General features: G+C 40.4%; 1 protein-coding gene across 1 annotated transcript in view; it reads right to left on the reverse strand.

The window, feature by feature from the left end:
- myo3b (myosin IIIB) overlaps positions 1–23,373 on the reverse strand; it is a 316,686-nt gene that overhangs the window by 99,464 nt on the left and 193,849 nt on the right. The window contains exons 24-28 of the mRNA XM_008119035.3: positions 22,158–22,235; positions 21,403–21,608; positions 9,362–9,473; positions 3,666–3,828; positions 1,325–1,405 (exon numbers count right to left, since the gene is read on the reverse strand). Of these exons, the coding sequence (XP_008117242.1) occupies positions 1,325–1,405; positions 3,666–3,828; positions 9,362–9,473; positions 21,403–21,608; positions 22,158–22,235 (640 nt within the window). The remainder of the gene's footprint in view (positions 1–1,324; positions 1,406–3,665; positions 3,829–9,361; positions 9,474–21,402; positions 21,609–22,157; positions 22,236–23,373) is intronic.

Genomic DNA, 23,373 nt, shown 5'->3' on the forward strand with positions numbered 1-23,373 from the left:
AGGTTTGGGAGAGCAATCTGGTCTTCAAGTCATGAGCCAGCATAAACCATGTTTAGGTGAAGGTTTCCCCTGACGTTAAGTTCAGTCATGTCTGACTCTGGGGGTTGGTGCTCATCTCCATTTCTAAACCGAAGAGCCAGCGTTGTCCGTAGACACTTCCAAGGTCATGTGACCGGCATGACTGCATGGAGCGCCGTTACCTTCCCGCTGGAGCGGTACCTATTGATCTACTCACATTGGTATGTTTTCGAACTGCTAGGTTGGCAGAAGCTGCAGCAACAGTGGGTGCTCACTCCGCTCCCGGGATTTGAACCTGGGACCTTTTGGTCTGCAAGTTCAGCAGCTCAGTGCTTTAACACACTTTGCCACCGGGGCTCCACCATGTTTACACACACACATACACCTACCCCTACCTCCTCAATCACCAATAGCCATGAGCATTAAATAGCACTTGTAAAGCGTTAGGCTTTGGGTGAAAGTATTGTGGTGTGACTGTTGGACTAGAACTCCAGCTAACCAGAATCCCCGCTCAGCCATGAAAACTCACTTGACCTTGAGCAAGTCACACACTCTCCACCGCAGAGGAAGGCAATGGCAAACCTCCTCTGAACAAATCTTAGAAAGGAAACTCTAAGGTGGAGGTAACTTGAAGCTTCTTTTTTCATTTTAAGAGCGACTTGGAAAACTGCAAGTTGCTTCTGGTGTGAGAGAATTGGCCGTCTGCAAGGACGTTGCCCAGGGGATGCCCAGATGTTTTGATGTTTTTTACCATCCTTGTGGGAGGCTTCTTTCATGTCCCCACATGGAGCTGGAGCTGATAGAGGGAGCTCACCCACACTCTCCCCGGGTTGGATTCGAACTGGCAACCTTCAGGTCAGCAACCCAACCTTCAAGTCATCAGTCCTGCTGGCACAAAGGTTAACCCACTGCATCACCGGGGGCTCCAACATGAAGCTATATAACAAGAATAACAAACTTATGTTTTAAAAAACACAGCTTTAGAGGCCTCTCCTAGAGCAATAAGTTTATTACTGTTTGATCATTGGTTTAGGATAACATCAGACATAGGAAGCAGTATAGAAACTGATTAAATCTTAATAAAATGGCAAGAACTGGGTTATCTGGACCCTGGTCAGACAGAACTCTTTCATCAGCTGTCAGAATGAACCCCAAAATAAGGCCCGTTGAAATTGGTGATCAGAAAGACTCATATTTAAGACACTATTGTTTTGGCTGTACATGATTTCTACCAGACACAAACAATGACATGGAAAGTCGCCCTCAGTAAAATAGGTGTCAGCTGTGAAAATATTGTTTTAATTACCTGCTTGAATATGAATAGCAGCACTGGTTCTTCTGTTCTTTATATCTCCGAACTTCCTGCGTGCATCATATCCTCTCCAGGCTAAAAATACAAAGCCATGTGTTGTAAATTATATTCACTTAAAGGAAAGGCTACCGAGTAAGAAGTGTATACCACAGTTTTGATCCTCAGTGCTGTTCCCCATCCCACCCATGAACTATCTCTACAGTTCAGTGGTCTATCCAACACAGATTCAGGACCAAAATCTGGTGGAGGCGCTCCCTAAAACTTCAAACAGTTTCTTTCATCTGCTTTCATAGTGTGTGCTCTTTGATTAGGTTTGCCAGCTTCCTCATGGGGAAAAGAAACCATGGCTGTTGTTCGTTTGCATGTGTTGAGAGGTTTGAATATATACAGATATATTCCCCATCCAACATTGAGCCACTAAAAATAAAACAGACATCTTAGGAACAAAGATCTACCTTATCAACCCACACAAAACATATTTTAATATCCACGGGCAACAATGGGAAGGGTGAACCTGTAGCAGTTCCTATATTGATGCTATTTCAGATATTCTCTAATGTACTTTGCATCTATGCCCTGAACCTGACCCACATCTGTCTGCACTGCACTTCACCTCAAATGTAGTGTTTATGTGATGAAAAGCATTCAGAAGCACTCTCAATTATAGTGGGCTGCTCTCTTCCTGTTTAAGCAGAAATGCCTTGCCTCCAAAACATTCCTTCCATCTTCAGACATAGCAGAAGGAGGACAAATGTGCAATACAGAGGCAAGCTAAGATAAGGTCAAGTAGCAGATGCCCTGCGACACAGCCTATTATAGTCTGGAACAGATATAAGACCTTGCTCATTGCTTTCAGTTCCTTCAGTGAGGAGAAAGGCAGCTAGGAAAGTGAGGATAAAAAAAAATCAGAAAAGACTCCTTGTGCATTGTTTTTGCTCCAACCTTTTTTCTGACTGAAATGGACAAGATAGTCCACATTCCACATAGTACAACAACTGCTGGTAGTTCAAGCTTATTTCAACATAGAGGCATTAGGCTGATTTAAAGGTCTGAGTAGAAACTGTATGGCAGAAGAGGGAAACTACGGAATCCAAGAGGACCCTTCAAGAGGCTTCACCTGCTGCTCAGCATCTCTCACCTCAGATTATAATCTTATTATGGCTAATGGTAGGACCAGTCCTGTACTGCTTATGAACATTAACCAGGAGAAGAGTCATATGCCTTTCTAAGTGCACCTCCATTTGGTATCAACAAGGATATAAAAGATTCTTAGAATTCTCTTGGTTTCTTTTTGTGCAGAGGGAATATATTGCACACCATCTGTGCTACAAGTTAAAATTTCTCTCTCTCTCTCTCTCTCTCTCTCTCTCTCTCTCCTGCTTTACAGATCCACATGCTCGATCACAGAGTCAGCAGACATAGTGTGTTATCTAATGGAATCAAAAGTGAAGCTCACAGTGAACTTTTGAAACCCAGTCTGTCAACTAAGCTGGATATCTCCTAAACACACACCTTGGATTTTCTGTTCTTCTCCTCTAGACTGTTCATTTATGAACTGGTGTTGACCAGCCATAATACACAGACTTACTGATATTCTGAAATGCTGGGACCCTTTAGATCTAACCAGTACTATTTTGTCTTTAAAAAGAAAAGTAAAAGGAAGTTCTAGTTCTAATTCTAATAAATATTGAAATCATTTGAGATGCAGATGTGTACACTTTTTATTCTTCAAAAGGTCATGTTTTACATTGTTTCATAGCCTTGTGGAGACATTTTACAACTTTGCCATTTCTTTTCAAGTAAAACCTATACAATATTCCAGCAAAGACACTAGTACAGTAGAGTCTCACTTATCCAACATAAATGGGCCGGCAGAATGTTGGATATGCGAATATGTTGAATAATAAGGAGGCATTAAGGAAAAGCCTATTAAACATCAAATTAGGTTATGATTTTACAAATTACGCACCAAAACATCATGTTATACAACAAATTTGACAGAAAAAGTAGTTCAATATGCAGTAATGCTATGTAGTAATTACTGTATTTACGAACTTAGCACCAAAATATCATGATGTATTGAAAACATTGACTACAAAAATGTGTTGGATAATCCAGAACGTTGGATAAGCGAGTGTTGGATACGTGAGACTCTACTGTAATTACAAAGTTGATACTTTAGAAATGAATGCTGGCAATAGTTGCCCCAACAGAAAGAGCCTGCCAAATGTAATTTGAGTTTCCACATCAAATTATTAAGAAAACAGATAGGTGATTTGTTTGCAGTTCAGAAAGCTTGAACCCCTAGGTTACAGGGGAACTCAGAACTTCTTACCTGTCTGAATAGCAATGGCACTATTTTTCCTTTTCTCTTTAAGTCTCTTGTACCGTCGAGCTCCAAGCCACCCTTTAGTATAAGCCTGCATTATGACCACCCGGCCAATAACTTCGCGCAGAAACAAGTTCAGCTGTTCAACATGATAATACTTCAAGAAAACCTAAAATGAAACATCAGCATCAAATATTACAGAACAAGTTTGTGAAAGAAAATAATTCCAGCAAAAAGGACAGTGTAGGATGAACCTTGGAGTTGACTTTGAAAGTGTGCACATGAATGTTTAATACAATAGTATTTTTGTAATGAAAATTATACTGTTCCCTGGTAGAGTTTGAAAGAATTACTTTTGGGACAATCACCCTTAGAAATCCAGTCAGCATGGTCAGTGATTGCCATGTCACAGATAGGCCCAGCTATTCCACTACTTGAGGCATCAAGCAAAGCATTGAACCCACTCTATCAATATACTCTCTACCCAAGTACAGGAGAAACTGGGAATGATGTGTGCCTGCTGCCTCCAGCTTGACAAGGAGGAAGAAGACAAGATAGCATTGAGGCTCATGGCCTGCCTCAAATTTCCTGAGAAAGGAGAGGGATACGGCACTGGCATATATGATCCCACTTGCCAAACATGATTTTGGATCCTTATACTCTACTTGTCTGCATGCAAGGGAATAGGAGAATTGCCAACTGAAGAAATTGCAAATGTAGTGGCAACATCCCAAAATAGGAGGGAGAGGCAGCTGTCATCCTAGTCCCCATATTATCAAACCCAACTCTGCACAAGGACATGAGTACAGTAGAGTCTCACTTATCCAACATAAACGGGCCGGCAGAACGTTGGATAAGCGAATATGTTGGATAATAAGGAGGCATTAAGGAAAAGCCTATTAAACATCAAATTAGTTTATGATTTTACAAATTAAGCACCAAAACATCATGTTATACAACAAATTTGACAGAAAAAGTAGTTCAATAAGCAGTAATGCTATGTAGTAATTACTGTATTTACGAATTTAGCACCAAAATATCACGTTGTATTGAAAACATTGACTACAAAAAGGCGTTGGATAATCCAGAACGTTGGATAAGCGAGTGTTGGATAAGTGAGACTCTACTGTAATTGTTCTCCAGACAAGTGGGGACTCAGTGAGCACAAGGAAAACAGCATAAAATCTACCAGCATCCCAACACCCAAGAAACCACCAAGGCAATTGGTTGAACTGGCCCTCAAACTTTTGCTCCCTAGAAACTTGGTGAGCCGCCCTGAGTCCCCTTCAGGGTGAGAAGGACGGGATATAAATGCAGTAAATAAATAAATAAATCCATTCAGAATTAGATCTGGCAAACTGGTTCCACACATGATTCACTTGGAAAGTGGCGCTGTTAGAAAAGGCCAGCCCAGAGCCTGTCACACAACAACCCCATTGCATCACAGGGTTCAGTTGCATCCTTTGATATTTATGCATTTAAGCCTTCTGACTTGGCAGTTATGAAGGCACCTCCTGAAAATACAACGTCCCCTATGGCAACAGCAGAATGGATTCTTAGTTGAGAATGTTTGGTTTTGATCATTCTTCCTCTTCTCTGAATGGGGAACAGAAAGAGGAAGAAAACCAGAAGCAGAACAGCACTATCTTTAAATTGTGATTGGAAATATCAGGGATTTTTTTTAGAGTTGCTCTGGATTGGTGCTTCTCTAAGGGACACTTCTACAGGCCAGACAGGTTCATGGGCTTGCAACTATCCTCTGTGGTAATTTATCACTGTGGGCATAAAAACTGTGGGTTAGCATGGTGTTGTGGTTTTAGTCTTAGACTAGAGGTTTGGAAACCAGGTTTCGAATGACTGCTCAGCCCTTGAAAGCCACTGGATGATCTTAGGCAAGGCAAATCTCTTTAGCCCAGAAAAAGGTAATGGCAAACCTCCTCTGAATAAATCTTGCCAAAGATCTAGGCACATAAATTGTGACACATAACAGTATTTTTTTTTCGTGTCAGGAGCAACTGGAGTTGCTTCTGGAATGAGAGAATTGGCCATCTGCAAGGACATTGCCCAGGGGACGCACAGATGTTTTGATGTTTTTACCATCCTTGTGGGAGGCTTCTCTCATGTCCCCTCATGGAGCTGGAGCTGATAGAGGGAGCTCATCCACGCTCTGGGATTCGAACCTGGCAGCTTTCAGGTCAGCAATCCAACCTTCAAGTCACAAGGCTTTTATCCCCTAGGTCACCGGAGGCTCCTATAACAATAATATATAAGCTACTTTGTAAGCCAGAGATCAGGCCAGAGAATTGCCTTACTCAATGTTCTCCCACAGCAAATTGTCTTTGTCACAAAATAACTAATCTCAGTCCTAGACAGAACCTCAGTAGGATGCCCAGCTCTCTTCACAATGTGTGATACTTCTACCTGATGGCAACAAGCTGGTGAACAGACCATTAGATAGAATGACTGATGTGCTGTATATGTAATTAACAGATATATCCAGAAGGTCTCAAACATTTACCTTCAAAAAAGAAAGCAACCCAAAGATAAGAGGATTGATGAAAAGAAAGACAAAAGGAGTCAGAAGAATCCTTGGAAGCTATTTAAAATCCCAGTGAGAGAAGTTACAGGATGTGACAATAGGCGCAGCTTAAATGATTTAAGAAGGGGATTAGATACATGCACAATGGGCTCAGTGGTTTTTGATCATTATGGTCATGTGGAGCTTCTTCTTCACAAGTATTCTTTTCAATCAGAACTCAGAAAAATTACTTTTCTAGATGTCAATTCTGGATGAGGTATTCTAGAAACTACTTTCCAAAAAAGTAACTTGTCCAAGCTCTGCTCTGGTTTCTAGGCAGGAGAAAGAGACAGCAGGGGAGGAATTTTGCCTCCGTGCTCTGCTTCCCTGAAGCCTCTGAATCAACACAAATGCTGGATTAGATAGACCTTTGGTCATATCTAAAGGAGGCCTTGTGCTTTCATAAGGAGATAACATTTTCACAGGGAGAGATGCAACAAAACATGCACAGGTGGTTTTTTTCAATCTGCTGTATTACACCATATTTTCTTGTACTGTACCATAGGTATGATGCAGACATCCAGCTGGGTACAAGGTATGCCTTTTATCACAGCTTGCCCAACATATTTTGCTGCCTGCAACAAATGGTGCCCATTCCACTCCCTCTGTCACTGTCCATTATAACTTAAGACAGTCAAATTATCTGGGCAGCTAAAGCAGAAAATCTCAGATGCACTTCTCTCATTTCCCAGCTATAAAAATACAACATAAGGTAAAGGTAAAGGTTTTCCCCTGATGTTAAGTCCAGTCATGTCTGACTCTGGGGGTTGGTGCTCATCTCCATTTCTAAGCCGAAGAGCCGGCGTTGTCCATAGACACCTCCAAGGTCATGTGGCCGGCATAACTGCATGGAGTGCCGTTACCTTCCCGCCGGAGCGGTACCTATTGATCTACTCACATTGGCATGTTTTCGAACTGCTAGGTTGGCAGGAGCTGGAGCTTACAGCAGCTGCTCACGCCACTCCCAGGGTTTGAACCTGGGACCTTTCGGTCTCCAGCTCAGTGCTTTAATGCACTTTGCCACCGGGGCTCAAAAATACAACATAAAGCTTTAAAAATGAACAATGTGGTTCTCTTTCATTGCAGCCAAAGCCTACTGCCTGAGACAGTCACCTCTCAATGCTTTACAGAAGGCTCAGCCCTGCAGTGCTGTGTCTTGTTAGATATACATGTCCGTGGAAGGAAATACTTGTCGGAAACATTTACTTATTTCCCTATCAGTTTCTTCCTACACATGGAAAAGTAGTGGGTTAGGGAAAAAGTCACGCTAGATATCAGCTTCCTGAGGTACTTGCAGTGCTAGGCTCTCCTCTTGCTCTCCCCATGTTGAATCTCATTACAACATGTGATTTCCATGTGCAGCATTTTGAGATACAGTAGTATAATCCCATTAGCACTGACCACATTTCATGCTTGCTGTTCAAATTAACTCTAATGTTGACATTACACTACATTAGGAATACCAATAGGCCTTGATTTAAATACTAGTCCCATATTGTCAGACCATGTTGGAATGCCCTTTGTTTCAAAGGCAACAATGGACTGGGATCAAACTTGACACAGAGAACTCTATGACCAACTGAACAAACTGTAAGGGTTAGTGGGAATTGACCTTGATTTTGGGAATTATAGTTATAGTTTTGGGAGTTATAGTTCATCTGCATCCAGAAAACTCTGAACCCATCTGACGTTAGATCTGGACCAAACTTGGCACACAGACCCAACATGGCCAACGGTGCATACGGGCCTGGTTTGGGGGTGACTGACCTCAAATCTGGGGGTTGTAGATCACCCTTATGCAGAGAGCCCTGAACCCAGCCGACAATGGATCTGGACTAAACTTGGCACACAGACCCAACATGGCCAACTGTGCATATGGGCCTGGTTTGGGGGTGATTGACCTCAGATCTAGGAGTTGTAGTTCACCCTTATCCAGAGAGCCCTGAACCCAGCCGACAACGGAATTGGACTAAACTTGGCACACAGACCCAACATGGCCAACTGTGAATACTGGCAGGGTTTGAGGGTGATTGCCCTGGAAATCTGGGAGTTGTAGTTCACCCTTATCCACACAGCACTGAACCCAGCCAACGACTGATCTGGACCAAACTTCAGTGATATTAATTAATATCCCAAAACAAACAATGTCGTCTTCTAATAATCCAGGCACCACTGGGTTCCCAAGCTAGTTTCTAATAAAAGAACAGGATGTTGTACTTCTCAAGGCTAGCTCTGAGTGACAACAATATGTTTGTTACATGCATTCAAGTAATTTTCAAGTTATGGCTACCCTAAGGCAATAAGGTTTAGTTTTGAAGATTTGTTCAGAAGGGGATTTGCCTTTTCTTTCCTCTCAGGTTGAGAGAATGTCACTTGCTCAGGGTCACACAGTGGGTTTCCATGGTGGGAGAATTCAAACCCTGATTTCCAGAGTCATAATCCAATGCTTAGACCACTACACTACACTCATTCTCGGTCCCATAATATTCAATGCCATGGTTGTACAAAGGTCTATGTACACATCTTTTCAAAAGCAGTGCTGTTGGCTGCTGGAAAAATAGCATCACAAGTTGTGGGGATCTGTTTTATGAGAAAAATTAATCAGCTTTCCAATGGAGAATGGTTTTCTACATATTAGAATCACAGAATTATAGAATCATAGAGTTGGAAGAGACCACATGGGCCATCTAGTCCAACCCCCTGCCATGCAGAAAAAGCACTATCAAAGTATCCCTGACAGATGGCCATTCAGCCTCTGTTTAAAAGCCTCCAAGGAAGGAGTTTCCACCACGCTCAGAGACAGAGAGTTTCACTGCTGAACAGCTCTTACAGTCAGAAAGTTCTTCCTAATGTTCAGGTGGAATCTCCTTTCCTGTAGTTTGAACCCATTGCTTTGATTCCTAGTTTCCAGGGTAGTAAAAAGCAAGCCTGCCTCCTCTTCCTTATGACTCCCTTTCACATATTTATATATGGCTACCACGTCTTCTCTCAACCTTCTCTTCTACAGTCTGCCCTCCAGTCCATGTATATTTCTTTTTCTTTACAGCTAGACTTTGCATATTACAGGGTAAGCATACTGAAAGTACCTCTTGCTCTAAGAGAAGTAAAATGGAATTTGTCTTACCTTTGTTTTACCAAGAGCCCAATTGTATAACTTGGCTTTTTGTAGAATAGCAATGCAGCTTTCTTTGCTAGGAAGAGGAGTCTCGTGGGCCTTGAAAGCAATGTAATAATACCTTTAGAAATTAGACAGAAATGAAATGCAGGTTAGAGTAAATTAATCCATCTCTATGGTACAGAATTAAGATGCATTGTTTCAGAAAGGCCTGCAAGCTTTCCAGGCTATATAACTTTTTGGCCAAGAAGTTGGAGAAAAGCAATATTCCCTTCCTGTGCATGCCAACTGTAGTGGCTGCCACTTGCAGAGTTTGGCTCAAGCAAGGTTTAAAAAAGTATATGGAAGCTATTACAAATTACCTTATTGTTTTTAAGCTTAAAGTTGGTCCATTCATGAATTTCAGATGCTACCTTGTTTCTCATTCGGTCTGAATGACAAGAATTGTAGTCTAAAAGAATTGGAAGGGAACCAGAAAGCTGTTCTATATTTAGAAACTAACTTTTGCCAGGCAAGCTCAAAATCTGCTTAAACTTAAGCATCCAGGTTCAACTCAACTCTAGCCATTTCACAAAGTCATCATGAGGATAATATAGTAGGGTAGCCCACATACTTTTAAAATAACATTTAATTTTTTAAAATATATACTTGTAGGTTTATTTGAGCTCCCTGGGGAAAGGAATGTTATACAAATCTAAAATAACAGCAATGACAACAGCGACATGAAATCCACAAGAACATTTCCAAATTGGGGAGGGAAAACTTCTTTGGATTCTCTGATACATTTGCAAGGCTGGAGTTCAAAATGGAAAAGAATTCCTTGAACAAGTGCTTGATTAATTTGTGCATTATCCTCATGGCTTGGGGTATCTCTCAAGATGACTTCCAATATATTACAACAACCTATAGCAATCTATTACAGAACATAAAATTATTCTCTAATCTAAAGCATATAGACACATCTAAAAATAGGTTTATGCCGGTAGTAATCTGAGCTTGAAGAATATATGTATATGTAGGTAAACTCTCATACCCTCCCATTGTCCCAACATGACAGGGACAATCCTGATAGTTACCACTTTTCAGCTGCTTTTATAATGCCCGAGTTTATCTCTCTCTTGCTGCTCCTTTACCCCTTTGTCCCCAGCTTATTGCAGTTGTTGCAAAAGTTCAAAGTGCAAAAGTAGTTTGTACCAAATTAGCAGATGGAGAGGAGAGAGGTATGGAATCTGTGTCTTTCTGAGTAGGTCTCAGCCTTCCTGACCCATTAAGATAGGCCAAGTAAATAGGTGACAGTTTGTTTCCTGCACAAACACATCCATACCCCTTATATTATGAAAAGCCTACGGATTTTGTTCAAAAATATTATTTCAAAACAGAGTTTTGTATTGGACTTGTTGCTGGCCACCTTCAAGTCATTTCAAACGTAGGGAGACTTTAAGGTAAACCTATCAAGATTTTGGCAAGATTTTTTCAGAAGACATTTGCCATTGTCTTTCTTGAAACTGAGAGAGTGTAACTTGCCTAGGATCACCCAGTAATTCTAATTTTGGTTCCCTAGAATTCTAGCATTCAAACCACTACCCCACTCTGGCCCTAGTGGACCATGACAGTCAAAATGTCTAGTCATGGGCTTTGCAGGTCTGGATTTCTAGGAGTTGGTCCAAAATAGTTGGGAGAAATGGGCAAATGAAATCTATTTCTCAAACTTTTCTCTTGGTGGTTCTTGAAATAACTTCTCTGGAGTTAATGAAACCATATGTCCAAGTTTTTTCCAAGCCATTTTGGCTTAAATTTATGGTATTTTCTCAAGTGAAGAGAAATTGCTTGAGGTTCACCCTCCCTTCCCAGATCTCTTCCATCTGTATCCAGTTAATTGCTAGCAGTCTCTTTAGCATATTCTGACACTGAAAGATGGCTGAGCCTCAACCTCTGTCAGTGTGTGTCAAGGCTGCAATTAGTTTACAATAAAAATGACTTCCATATCCATCTTCATTACAAAAGGGGGGGGGAGATGCAATAATAGGCAAAAGAAGGTTCTGCATCTTTAGACCGGCACTAAAAATTAAGAAGAACTGCAACGTTAACCACACCTTAATATGTTTCTCAAAGCATTAAAATGTTATTTCATTAGTGGAAGTTCTGTATATTCTTGGGAATGTGTGCATCCCAAAATAGAGGCATGGTGGCTTGCAAATGCTGTGAAAATCCCCACAAACACTCTGTATATAGGTTTATGACTTCCTATAGTCTCATGAGACATCAACTAAATATCTCCTGCATTGCAGGAAGGCTATATTCATCAGCATGGGGGACTCCTATGGAAAAATGCATTCTCAAAACCAGATTATGATAGAGAAGGCAGGCACTGACTTTGGAAATTTTCACAGCAGTTTGCTATCAGTTTAAATGCCAAAGCTTGATGCAATGGAATGCTGGGATCTATAGTTTCATGAGGTATTTAGGGTTTTCTAGTGTACAGGCAGTCATCAAGTTATGAACAAGATTCTTCAGGTTTTAACACTTTATTTATATTCCACTCTATCTCCCCGAGGGGACTCAGACCAGATTACAACATACACAGATAGTCAAACATTCAATGCCTTGTAGAAACAAGGATTGGTGAGAAAGCTTCAGTTGAGACACCTTTATTTCATGACAACTCTTTTGGGACTGAATTTCCCTCCCCAGGGGTAGATTTCTCTCACTTCTTGTTGTCTTACTCCTGTTCTTAACTATGAGTTGTTTGCAAGTCGGATGTTTGGAAATCGGGGACTGCCTGTATTTCCTTCCCGTCGGAGCGGTACCTATTTATCTACTCACATTGGCATGTTTTCGAACTGCTAGGTTGGCAGGAGCTGGAGCTAACAACAGCCGTTCACGCCGCTCCCGGGGTTTGAACCTGGGACCCTTCGGTCTGCAAGTTCAGCAGCTAGGTGCTTTAACACACTAGCTCATGATGACAGCTAATGCCACAATTAATCTATTAGCCTTCAAGATGCTACAGGACTGTTTGCTATTTTGGCAATGCAACAATACTTAAGTTTGATGACATCTTAACTTGCACAAGACCGTGAAAGCAACTGGAACACTGGCTCCTTTCTTTCATCACAAGTTAAAGAAAGAATCCAGAGTTTGCTGTAAGATTTGTTTATCTGATTTGTTGCGGAATGAGGCAGAATACTGGCAGTCGTTTGGCTTATGTGTCGTTCTAAGAAACCATGGATGAAAGGTCTCTGCTTGTCTAGTTGCTTCCACTGTGAGAAGAAGCTAGTGGCAACAGCATTCTTGCAGTTTCCTGAGTTATTGTGACATCTGATTGAGGCTTACAAGTTTTACCTTTGTCCTACCACTGTGAATGCCAGTTCTCTACTTGCATCTTCTTACAACCAGACATAGTGAAGACATCTGCCCTTGCGCTTTGCTACTCTGCTGCTGAATATGCATGCCCAGTGTGGAACATATATCACCAGGTTCAAACAGTAGATGTGGCCCTTAATGAGACATGCCACATTATCACAGGATGTCAACAGCCCACACCGCTGGAGACATTATACTGTTTAGAAAGTATTGCACAACCTGACATCTGCTGAGAAGTAGCAGCCAATAATGAAAGGACCAAAGCAGTGACATCTCCTATTCGGATATCAGCCAGTACGCCAATGCCTTAAATTAAGAAACAGTTTTCTAAAATCTACAGAGATACTCACAGGAATACTTCAGCAAGCAAGAGTCCAAAAGTGGCAGGCTAAAATCCAGAACTCAATTCATGGCTGATACGGAATGAGATGCCGAATGAGAGGCTCCCTCCTGGGCACATAGAAGATTGGGTGACTTGAAAGGCGCACTCTGGCACAAGATGCAGAGCCAACCTTAAGAAATGGGGCCACAAAGTGGAGTCCATGACATGCGAGTGTGGAGAAGAGCAAATCACAGACCACTTACTACAATGCAGCCTGAGCCCTGCCACATGCACAATGGATGACCTTCTAATAGCAACACCAGAGGCACTCCCAAGTGGCCAGCTACTGGTCAAAGGACATTTAGTATAATGCCAAGTTTTTAACTTTGTTTATGGTTTTAAATACATTACAACTGCACCCTCGGTTCGCTTCTGACACAATAAATAAATAAATAAATCTAGTTTATAATCTAGAAGTAACTTTATTTGGTAGAAGAACAATAAAATTGTAAATGACTCACCAAACACATAGAGCTGATTGGCTTAACACTAAACTATCGCAGGATTAGCATGGTTTTGTGCAGTGTAACATGAAAGAGAAACATGAAAGAGGAAATCTCCAGTAAGAAAGGAAAAGGATCTATCTTTTTAAAAAACACAACTTTGAACCAATAATAGTTTTTGTGTGTTTTCCGGGCTGTATGACCATGTTCTAGAAGTATTCTGGAACATGACGATTCAGCCCAGAAAACACACAACAACCTTCTATGGATCTTCATTTCATGGCCCTCCCTCCCACCCATCCACCTTCAGTGCAGTGTGGGTTTTGGCTTTTAGCATAGGGGCAGGGTAGGAATTTTCTCCTCTTTAGCTAGGGGTTTTTAAGCCTACCCTATATTGTATCTGAGGAACTTTTGACAATTTGCTTAAACAGGCTGTCACTGGTGAAGGGCAAGGCCCTGGAACAGTCTCTTACATCTTGGGACGGCAAGTGTGAGTGCCCTGGGTTTACCTTCCAGTAAATTGCTGGCTAGGGAGCAACTCAGGGCCCTTCCACAGCCATATAACCCAAAATATCAAGGCAAATAATCTACAATATCTGCTTTGAATTCACACTGCCATATAATCCAGTTCAATGTGGATTTTATACAGCTGTGTGGCATGCCATATGCCAGCAAATATTGAAAACACAAGATTGGCCATCAGATTGGAAAAAATCAATTTATAACCCCATACCAAAAAAGTGAAACGCTAAAGAATGCTCAAACTTCCGTACAGTGGCACTTATTTCCCATGCCAGTAAGGTAATCCTCAAGATCCTGCAAGGCAGACTCCAGCAATACATGGAGCGAGAGTTGCCAGATGTCCAAGCTGGGTTCAGAAAAGGCAGAGGAACAAGAGTCCAAATTGCCAATATCTGCTGGATAATGGAGGAAGCCAGGGAGTTTCAGAAAAACATCTACTTCTGCTTTAATGACTATTCTAAAGCCTTCGACTGTGTGGATCATAATAAACTATGGCATGTTCTTGGTGGTATGGGGATACCAAGTCACCTTGTCTGTCTCCTGAGAAATCTGTATAAAGATCAAGTAGCCACAGTAAGAACAGATCACAGAACAACAGACTGGTTAAAGATTGGGAGAGGAGTGCGGCAGGGCTGCATACTTTCACCCTCCCTATTCAACTTGTACGCAGAACACATCATGCGACATGCGGATCTTGAGGAATCCAAAGCTCAAGTTAAAATTGCTGGAAGAAACATTAACAACCTTAGGTATGCAGATGATACCACTCTGATGGCCGAAAGTGAGGAAGAGCTGAGGAGCCTTATCACCAAGGTGAAAGAAGAAAGTGCAAAAGCTGGGTTGCAGTTAAACATCAAGAAAACCAAGATCATGGCAACTACACCTATTGTTAACTGGCAAATAGAAAGAGAAAACATGGAGGCAGTGAAAGACTTTATATTTCTAGGCGCGAAGATCACTGCAGATGCAGACTGCAGCCAGGATATCAGAAGATGTTTACTTCTTGGGAGGAGAGCAATGGCCAACCTTGACATATTTTGTGAAGAACAGAGACATCACACTGGCAATGAAGGTCCGCATAGTCAAAGCAATGGTATTCCCCATAGTAAACTATGGATGCGAGAGCTGGACCATAAGGAAGGCTGAGCGAAGGAGGATAGACACTTTTGAACTCTGGTGCAGGAAGTAAATCCTGAGAGTGCCTTGGACCGCAAGAAGATCCAACCAGTCCATCCTCCAGGAAATAATGCCCGGCTGCTCACTGGAGGGAAGGATATTAGAGGCAAAGCTGAAGTATTTTGGCCACATCATGAGGAGACAGGAAAGCTTGGAAAAGATCACGATGCTGGGGAAAATGGAAGGAAAAAGGAAGAAGGGCCGACCAAGGGCGAGATGGATGGACGGTATCCTTGAAGTGACTGGTTTGACCTTGAAGGAACTGGGGGCAGTGACGGCCGACAGGGAGCTCTGGCGTGGACTGGTCCATGAGGTCACGAAGACTTGGAGATGACTAAATGACTGAGCAGCAGCAGCAGTGTGGAAGGGGCCTCACTTGCCTTTGGGTCTTAGGTGTTTGATTCAAGAAAAGGCTGAGGCTGTCAAGGGCTGAAACTTTGCCTCAGTTGGGCCCACATAAAGTTACACTGAACCTTTTCAGGTCCAATACAAATTAAATAGGTTATACATCAACTGAACTGGCTCTCATTTAACTCATCTTTCTGTGTCAAACATCTTATGATGATGATGTTTATTTATACCCCACTTCTTCCGTCCACAAGGAGACTCGAAACAGCTCTGTAGCTGTTCCATTGCTAGTCATCAAAAGAATAATTCAGAATAACCAGGAACAGGAAACATTTGCTTAAATGCAAGATTAAGAGAAATATACATGTTATAATGATTTCAAATTTTATTTTAATGGTTCTTCCACAAATTCTGTGTATTTTGTAGCTGTCCTTGGTTGCATTGCTCTCCCTTCAATGAACATATCATGCAAATGTCCTCTTTAATACAGTTGCTTGCATATGAATGGCGTTATTTAATGGAAGGTATACACTCTGTTCTGTAACAAATGGCCCTTCTGAGCTATTTCATGAACCAGGAAAATTTAAGCTAAGATCAAAGCTATAGTTCTCGTCTTGATGCACTTTTCTGAGCCCCATTAGCATTAACAAATAAAAGCAGTGGCAATGGGGGGGGGGGGGAGAATGCAAATATGAGGGTCATCACTTTTGCCAGAATGAAATAAGGAATAAAGATCTAATCAGAAAAAAAAATCAAAGGATTCTGATATTAGAATGCTGAAACAAACAGAACCGTTTTCCCCCTCCCATATTTCCTTTTCCCATTTTACAAAATCATATTCATGTGCTTATCATCTAGATATGACCTCTTGGAAAACAAGAGAAAGAGAAGGAGAAGAAGGGAGGGACAAAAGCAACTCCGGTTGCTCCGGACACGAAAAAAACCTATATATATCTCAGGATATGAAATCACATCACACATAATATGTTACTTTTACTTGCACATCTTCCAATGTGGTAGACACCATCCTCTGACAACAATGCCCATCACTCTGCACCATAAGAAAAATGGACATAGACATTAATAATGGGAATACACACACACAACAATTGGAGAACACTTCAATATTCCTGGGCATCCAATATCAGAAAAGAAGTCCTTGAACAAAAAAGACTACAAAGGAAGATTAAACAATCAGCAGAATTTGAATACACTCACAAACTTCAATCCATCAACAGTGAGTTGAACAAAGAAAAGGATCTACTGGCACACTACAGCATTTCAACACTGGTTAACACTCAAGCTTCATGAGGGTCTCCTTGGCCAGTTTATCACGTTTCCTTTCTGCTAGCATCACACTACATCCCAGTAACTTCTTGCACCATTCATACGGTTATCTATTCATCTTAGCTTTAAGGAACACTTTTCGTCCTGCCATTATCTCCAATGACCATCATTAAAACTGGTCACCTCATCATGACATCAACAGGTTTTGCATTTTTGTTGCTATTCACATACAAACTGCTCGTTCATAGCTATAAAAATATATTTCTAGGCAGTTCATTCCATGCATTTGTCCAACTAGACTTAAATCTTATGCTACCAATCTCTTTTTCTCAGCTTCACAATCCCTTTGAATCTTATGCTAGCTTATTTGGAAATAAGTTTTTTTTGTGTTTGACAGGTCTATTGGATTAAAACAATCTTTACACTACTAGTTAAGTACTCAGGAAGAGCTACAAATATATTGGATAAAAATGTGAAAAGTACAGAATCAAGACACAATTTGGCTCTGTTAACCTTAACCGTATCCTGTAATAATAACATATGATCACCACTACTGCCATCTAACGATATCTTGCTTTTTCTTCCAAATTGAAGGCAGTTTACAAAAAAACCCCCCAAAAAACCCAGAATACACATAAAATCACATATGTGTATTCCCAACAACAGTCACTTGTGCAGTCAGTTCCCAACAATCTGCTTGAATAGAAACACTTTGATCTGCTGACACAGAAGATCTTAGAGAGAGCCATCCTAGGAATTAAGTGTCAATGCCTGGAAGCAACTACTAAGAAAACCCTCTTCCATATATGTTCCCACCAGATACCCCTATGAACTATGCTACGAGTTTGATGTGCGATTAAAATTAACTTTAAGAATGCAAAGACACAAAAACTACTAGTATTTAGGCTAATTCTGTGGAGTCCCTTTATTTTGGAAGACTGAAATGATTTCTGTTATTGCAGGGAAAATAATCTTCCATGTCAAACCTGTTGTAATCCAAAGGGATGTTCCTACAGAACTGTGCATTTCAAATTAAATACCACATTCATGCTATTACAATGTATTCTCTTTCCAGAGAGATAGTCATTCTATGAGAGAGCACTGCCAGCCTTATCTTCCAGGGGTGCCATGGAGATGGGATCCCGGTATTGTGCTGGCGGTAACAGCAGCACCCCCTGGAGCGGTTATTGGTACAGGACAGCAGCGGGCTGCCCGATCCCCGGATCCAGGACCCATGCAGGGCTGCCAACCCTGTGTTTCTTCTGTAAGCAATAAACAAGTTGTGGCCATTTGTTATCCCAACACTGTGTGTCTCTCTTCATTGGGTTAGTTAGTGGGAGGCTCTAGTCGTGTATGCCCATGCAAAAGAAGTTTTAAAAAGCCCTTACAGTAGCGTCTCACTTATCCAACATAAACGGGCCAGCAGAACATTGGATAAGCGAAAATGTTGAATAATAAGGACGGATTAAGGAAAAGCCTATTAAATGTTAAAATACGTTATGATTTTACAAATTAAGCACCAAAACATCATGTTTTACACCAAATTTTTTAAAAAAGCAATCCAAAAGATGGTAATGTTATGTAGTAATTATTGTATTTATGAATTTAGCACCAAAACATCGCAATACATTGAAAACATTGACTAAAAAAAATTCCCAGGATTCCAAAATATTGATCCATGGCAAAATATTAATCCTAGGCCGGGCTGTGGCACAGGCTGGTTAGCAGCCAGCTGCAACAAATCACTGACCAAGAGGTCATTAGTTCAAGGCCAGCCCATGCCTGCGTTTGTCTCTGTCTCTGTTTTACGTTATGGCATTGATTTTTTGCCTATATGTGTGCAATGTGATCCGCCCTGAGTCCCCTTCGGGGTGAGAAGGGAGGAATATAAATACTGTAAATAAATAAATAAAATGGCAGTTCAAGTGGTGTCAAACTACATTAGTTCTACAGTAGATAATTACTGCAGTTTGACACCACTTTACCTGCCATGGCTCAATCCTATGGAACCATGGGAGTTGTGATTTTTCAATGTCTTTGGCTTTCTCTGCCAAAGAAGGCTGGTGTCTCACCAGACTACCTGGCAGCATTCATGGTGCTGTTACTCAGGCTATTTTCCTATCATCCTTATTTTACTTTTCACCATTTTTGTCCCATTGATTACAGTTAGCCATCCACATTCACAGATTTGGCATTTGCTGGTTTGCTTAAGATGTTCTCCCTAGAAATCTCTTGGTCCTCTAGTGCAACTCTATGGTCAACTTTCACCAGATGACTAATTGGTTCTTTCTTTTTCTACAATTCCCAGGATTCCTAAACACTGGGCATGGCAATTAAATTGGTGTCAAACTGCAGTGATTCTACAGCGTACATGTAGCTTAGACACTAAAAAGCAGCTCATGCAACATGTGAACCTTCTGTTTCTCATAGTGCTCTGCACATGAAACTGGAGACCAAAGTTTGAATCCCAATTATATTGTGGAATGATATTTTAAATTGTAAGTCGCTCAGAGCACTCTGGTGGAGAGCGACTAATTAAGAAATAAAGTGAAGTGAAGTGAAGTGAATTTGGCCTTAGAAACCACTGGGAGACCTTGGACAACTCACTCTCTCTCAGCCTTAGAGGAAAGCAAAGGAAGCCCCTCTCTGAACAAATCTTGTCAAGTAAACCCTGTGATATTGTTCATTTAGGGTTATCATAAGTTGGAAATGAGAAACAATGGGATCTAAGCAATGGAATCTCGTTATAACTCTATTAATTCAAAGTGACAAGGGACTGTTTGTAATTAACTGAATGTTTAGGTCCCTTTCAGTTATTTCCTATTCATGAAGATGAGCTTCCTAATATTTTCCCAAATTTGCAAGGATAGTGCATTTGTCCCAATAGATCACATAAAGTCATCAGAAAAATGTTCGTATGAGTCAGGAAAATGTCTTTTTATGCCCTGCACTACATGTTTGTGATTCAAAACTTTTAAAATTTTCTCCTGTGCTTCTATATTTGCATTTAGGAAGCATTCAGATTCATCAAAAGTTCCAGATTTCCTTCTAATTTATTTATACTGAGTTAAAATAAGCCCAGCTGGGAAGGTGGTACAAAAAGTATCTGATTATACACGAGCTGGAAGAAAATATTCTGGATCATATGTCTAGAATAAATTTAAAAGAAAAGAAACAAAATATTTCTGGCCTTAAAAATCAATCTGGATGTGGCCTTAGATGGATCAGTGAGGCATAAATAAAGCCTAGGAACCAAACTCTGCAGCTGGGATGGTCTAAGCTGAATTCCAAGATTTTATAATCATTTCGAAACCTAACCCTGGCACTGAAATCAAGTCCCAAAGGTTCAGCTTGAGTTGATTGCTAAATCGCACACTAAAGCAAGTAGTATTAGTAAGCAAACTGTTTCTATGAAAAAAAAAAACCTCTCAGGCCTGCCACTTGATGCGAATCCATGCCACATAAAAACAAAAGAGAGCCAAAGTATTAACCAAGACTTTAGCTTCTCTTTACTTCAACTTGATAAACCTTGTTTCCTGCCTTTGATTGCTTTGTTCTCATCTTTACTGCTAAGAGTTTACAAAACAGCAGCTATTGAACAGGAAGATAAGAAGTGTACCTATTTGTTTAATAACATCAAGGGAGAAAACTGCTGGCTCATCTATTTTGTTGTTAAGTTGCTCAAAAGGATCAAAATACCAATTAACTTGCTGGCTTAGAAAAATCTTTGATATCCTCAGATTTACTGACATTTTGAAACTCTTGCTCATACTTGCCTAATGGCCTTTTTGATTAGGAACAAAGAAGTGCCAATCTCTTTAGCATTTGACCTGTTTTCCTCTATTTTTTAATATATGCAACTACTTAATGCATAGAAATACCTCATCCAGGCAAAAAAAATGAAGATTCGTGTATAATATACAAGTGCTTTCAAGTTTATATTACTTTATTTATATTCTATCAGGTAGTTCACTATTAAAAATTTCTTCTAAACTTACAGAAGTATGGATCTCCCATTCAATACTGCAAATTTAAACACATTTACTCAGAACCAAGGGCAATCTGCATATATTTGTATCCACAAAATACATCCTGGACTATGCCACTTTCCAGGTTTGGAGTTTTATATTTGATTGCTCCATCATGTTTTTCAAAGTGTTTGCATGTAGAAAAGCACCACATTGGAGAGCAAACTAAGCCATTTCGACTGTCTAGCACGCCTCTTTTCTACATCTGCAAATACCTTCTTTAAATGGAGGATTCATATTGATTCAAATATGCAGTGCCAATCTGTGTCCTGAAATGGCAGAACACAAAGAACTATTTAGTTTTCCAGCCTAAATCCAATGGTTAGTCCAACCAGAATTGATCAATTTAATCAATGGGAAAGTCAGCTCTTAGGTAAGTTTCTTTGATTCACTGGCTCTCAACTTGTTGGCACTTGGCTTGAGGTCTACAGGTGTATATTTATTGCAATTCTACTGGATGGTATTTGAAGTCTCATTCTTGTACTTCCAGACAAAATGACCTACCTTTTCACAAACTCATCAAAGTGAATGCGGTGAGAATATCCCTGTCGTCGTATGTTGATGGTCTCAAGTATACCAGTGTAGCGTAACTGCACTAAAACTCTTTCCTGAGAAAATTTCAGTGCTTCCCGGTCATCATTGGGCTTAATGCAGCGAACAAAATGAGGCTGCCCAACCACCATTTTGGACAACAGATCCATCAGTGAATACTAAGAAAGAGCAAATCAAAATAAAACCAAGTTGAACAGTGCAATTTTCTTTTAATGGAGTGAAATGCTAGCGTTTTTACTCATACCTGTCTCATCCTATCTAAAAAGAAGTATCTAACAGGCCTGAACATAAATTAGAAGGAATAGATGCATAAAACTGTAAAAAATCAGGTGTTCAAGGTACTGTAAATTAATGGACTCCTTTAAAATCAATCCCATACTTTCCCATTCTCATCTCCCAGAGAATAAAAAGCTTCATGAAAGAATTTTCTTCTGCAGAACACTGATCTGGCAGAATATTTCCTGGGGATCTCAATAGCCTAGCCCCACTATGGCTGCTTTTTAGCTGCCCCACATTTCCTCAACTCCAATAAATGATTAGGTCATTCATTTCCTGACCCCTCCATTCATTCCTATCTCACCCGTCTAAGGGGAATAATCCCTTTAGGCTGGAATATGTGCTATGTGCAAGGCCTGGCATATGTTCAACATCATATATCTGACATAAATGTAAAGTTGCAGCACATTAATACAATTGAGATTGTATACCCTGAAATAGGAAGCCACTGTTTGCCTCTTCATGTTTGTGGTTTCCTCAGGATGCCTCATAATCTCCATAGTGTCAACCTAGAAACGTAAAAACAGGAATAAAAGAGTCCTTCCTATAATCCTTCCCATATGTCTCCCAACATCATTTTCATTCATCTTTAAACATTTCTAGATCCTTCCTGAGTCTTCCGTTTATTAAAATTATTTTATTAAAGTAATAATCAAAGTAACTCTATACCATTTGTGGCATATAATACAACTCTTTGTGGCATACAATAAAATCATTTGAACATTAAAAATAGTAAAAATGTAAAGGGTTGTTGTATGTCTTTCGGGCTGTGTGGCCATGTTCCAGAAGCATTCCTTTCTGACGTTTCGCCCACATCTATGGAAGGCATCCTCAGAGGTTGTGAGGTATCCATACCTCACAACCTCTGAGGATGCCTGCCATAGATGTGGGCGAAACGTCAGGAGGGAATGCTTCTGGAACATGGCCACACAGCCCGAAAGACATACAACAACCCTGTGATCCCGGCCATGAAAGCCTTCAACAACACAGTAAAAATGTAAATCTTTTAAAAATGTACTAAACAAGGGAATTTTTTTTAAATGAGTAATTTTAAAAACTTAAATCCAGAGCTGTGTTAGTCTAGTAGTCTGTGTTAGTACAGTAGAGTCTCACTTATCCAACATAAACGGGCCGGCAGAATGTTGGATAAGTGAATATGTTGGATAATAAGGAGGGATTAAGGAAAAGCCTATTAAACATCAAATTAGGTTATGATTTTACAAATTAAGCACCAAAACATCATGTTATACAACAAGTTTGACAGAAAAAGTAGTTCAATATGAAGTAATGCTACGTAGTAATTACTTTATTTACGAATTTAGCACCAAAATATCACGATGTACTGAAAACATTGACTACAAAAATCCGTTGGATAAGCGAGTGTTGGATAAGTGAGACTCTACTGTATTCAAAGTGGTTCTTTGAATAGCATCTTAGGTTCTTATGCGGAAGTAGGCTCAGTCTACAAAATCTTATGCTACCTACTTTGTTTTCTCAGTACGATTAATGCAGTTTGGATGTTGTAATTTTCCAGGATTTTCTGCCAAAGAGTGCTGGTGTCTAACCAAAATACAAATCCCAAGATTCCATAGCACAGAGCTATTGCAGTTAAAATGTTGTGAAACAGCATTAATTCTACAGTGTAGA

The sequence above is a fragment of the Anolis carolinensis genome, chromosome 1 (genome assembly GCF_035594765.1).
Source record: "Anolis carolinensis isolate JA03-04 chromosome 1, rAnoCar3.1.pri, whole genome shotgun sequence".
Lineage (NCBI taxonomy): Eukaryota > Metazoa > Chordata > Lepidosauria > Squamata > Dactyloidae > Anolis > Anolis carolinensis.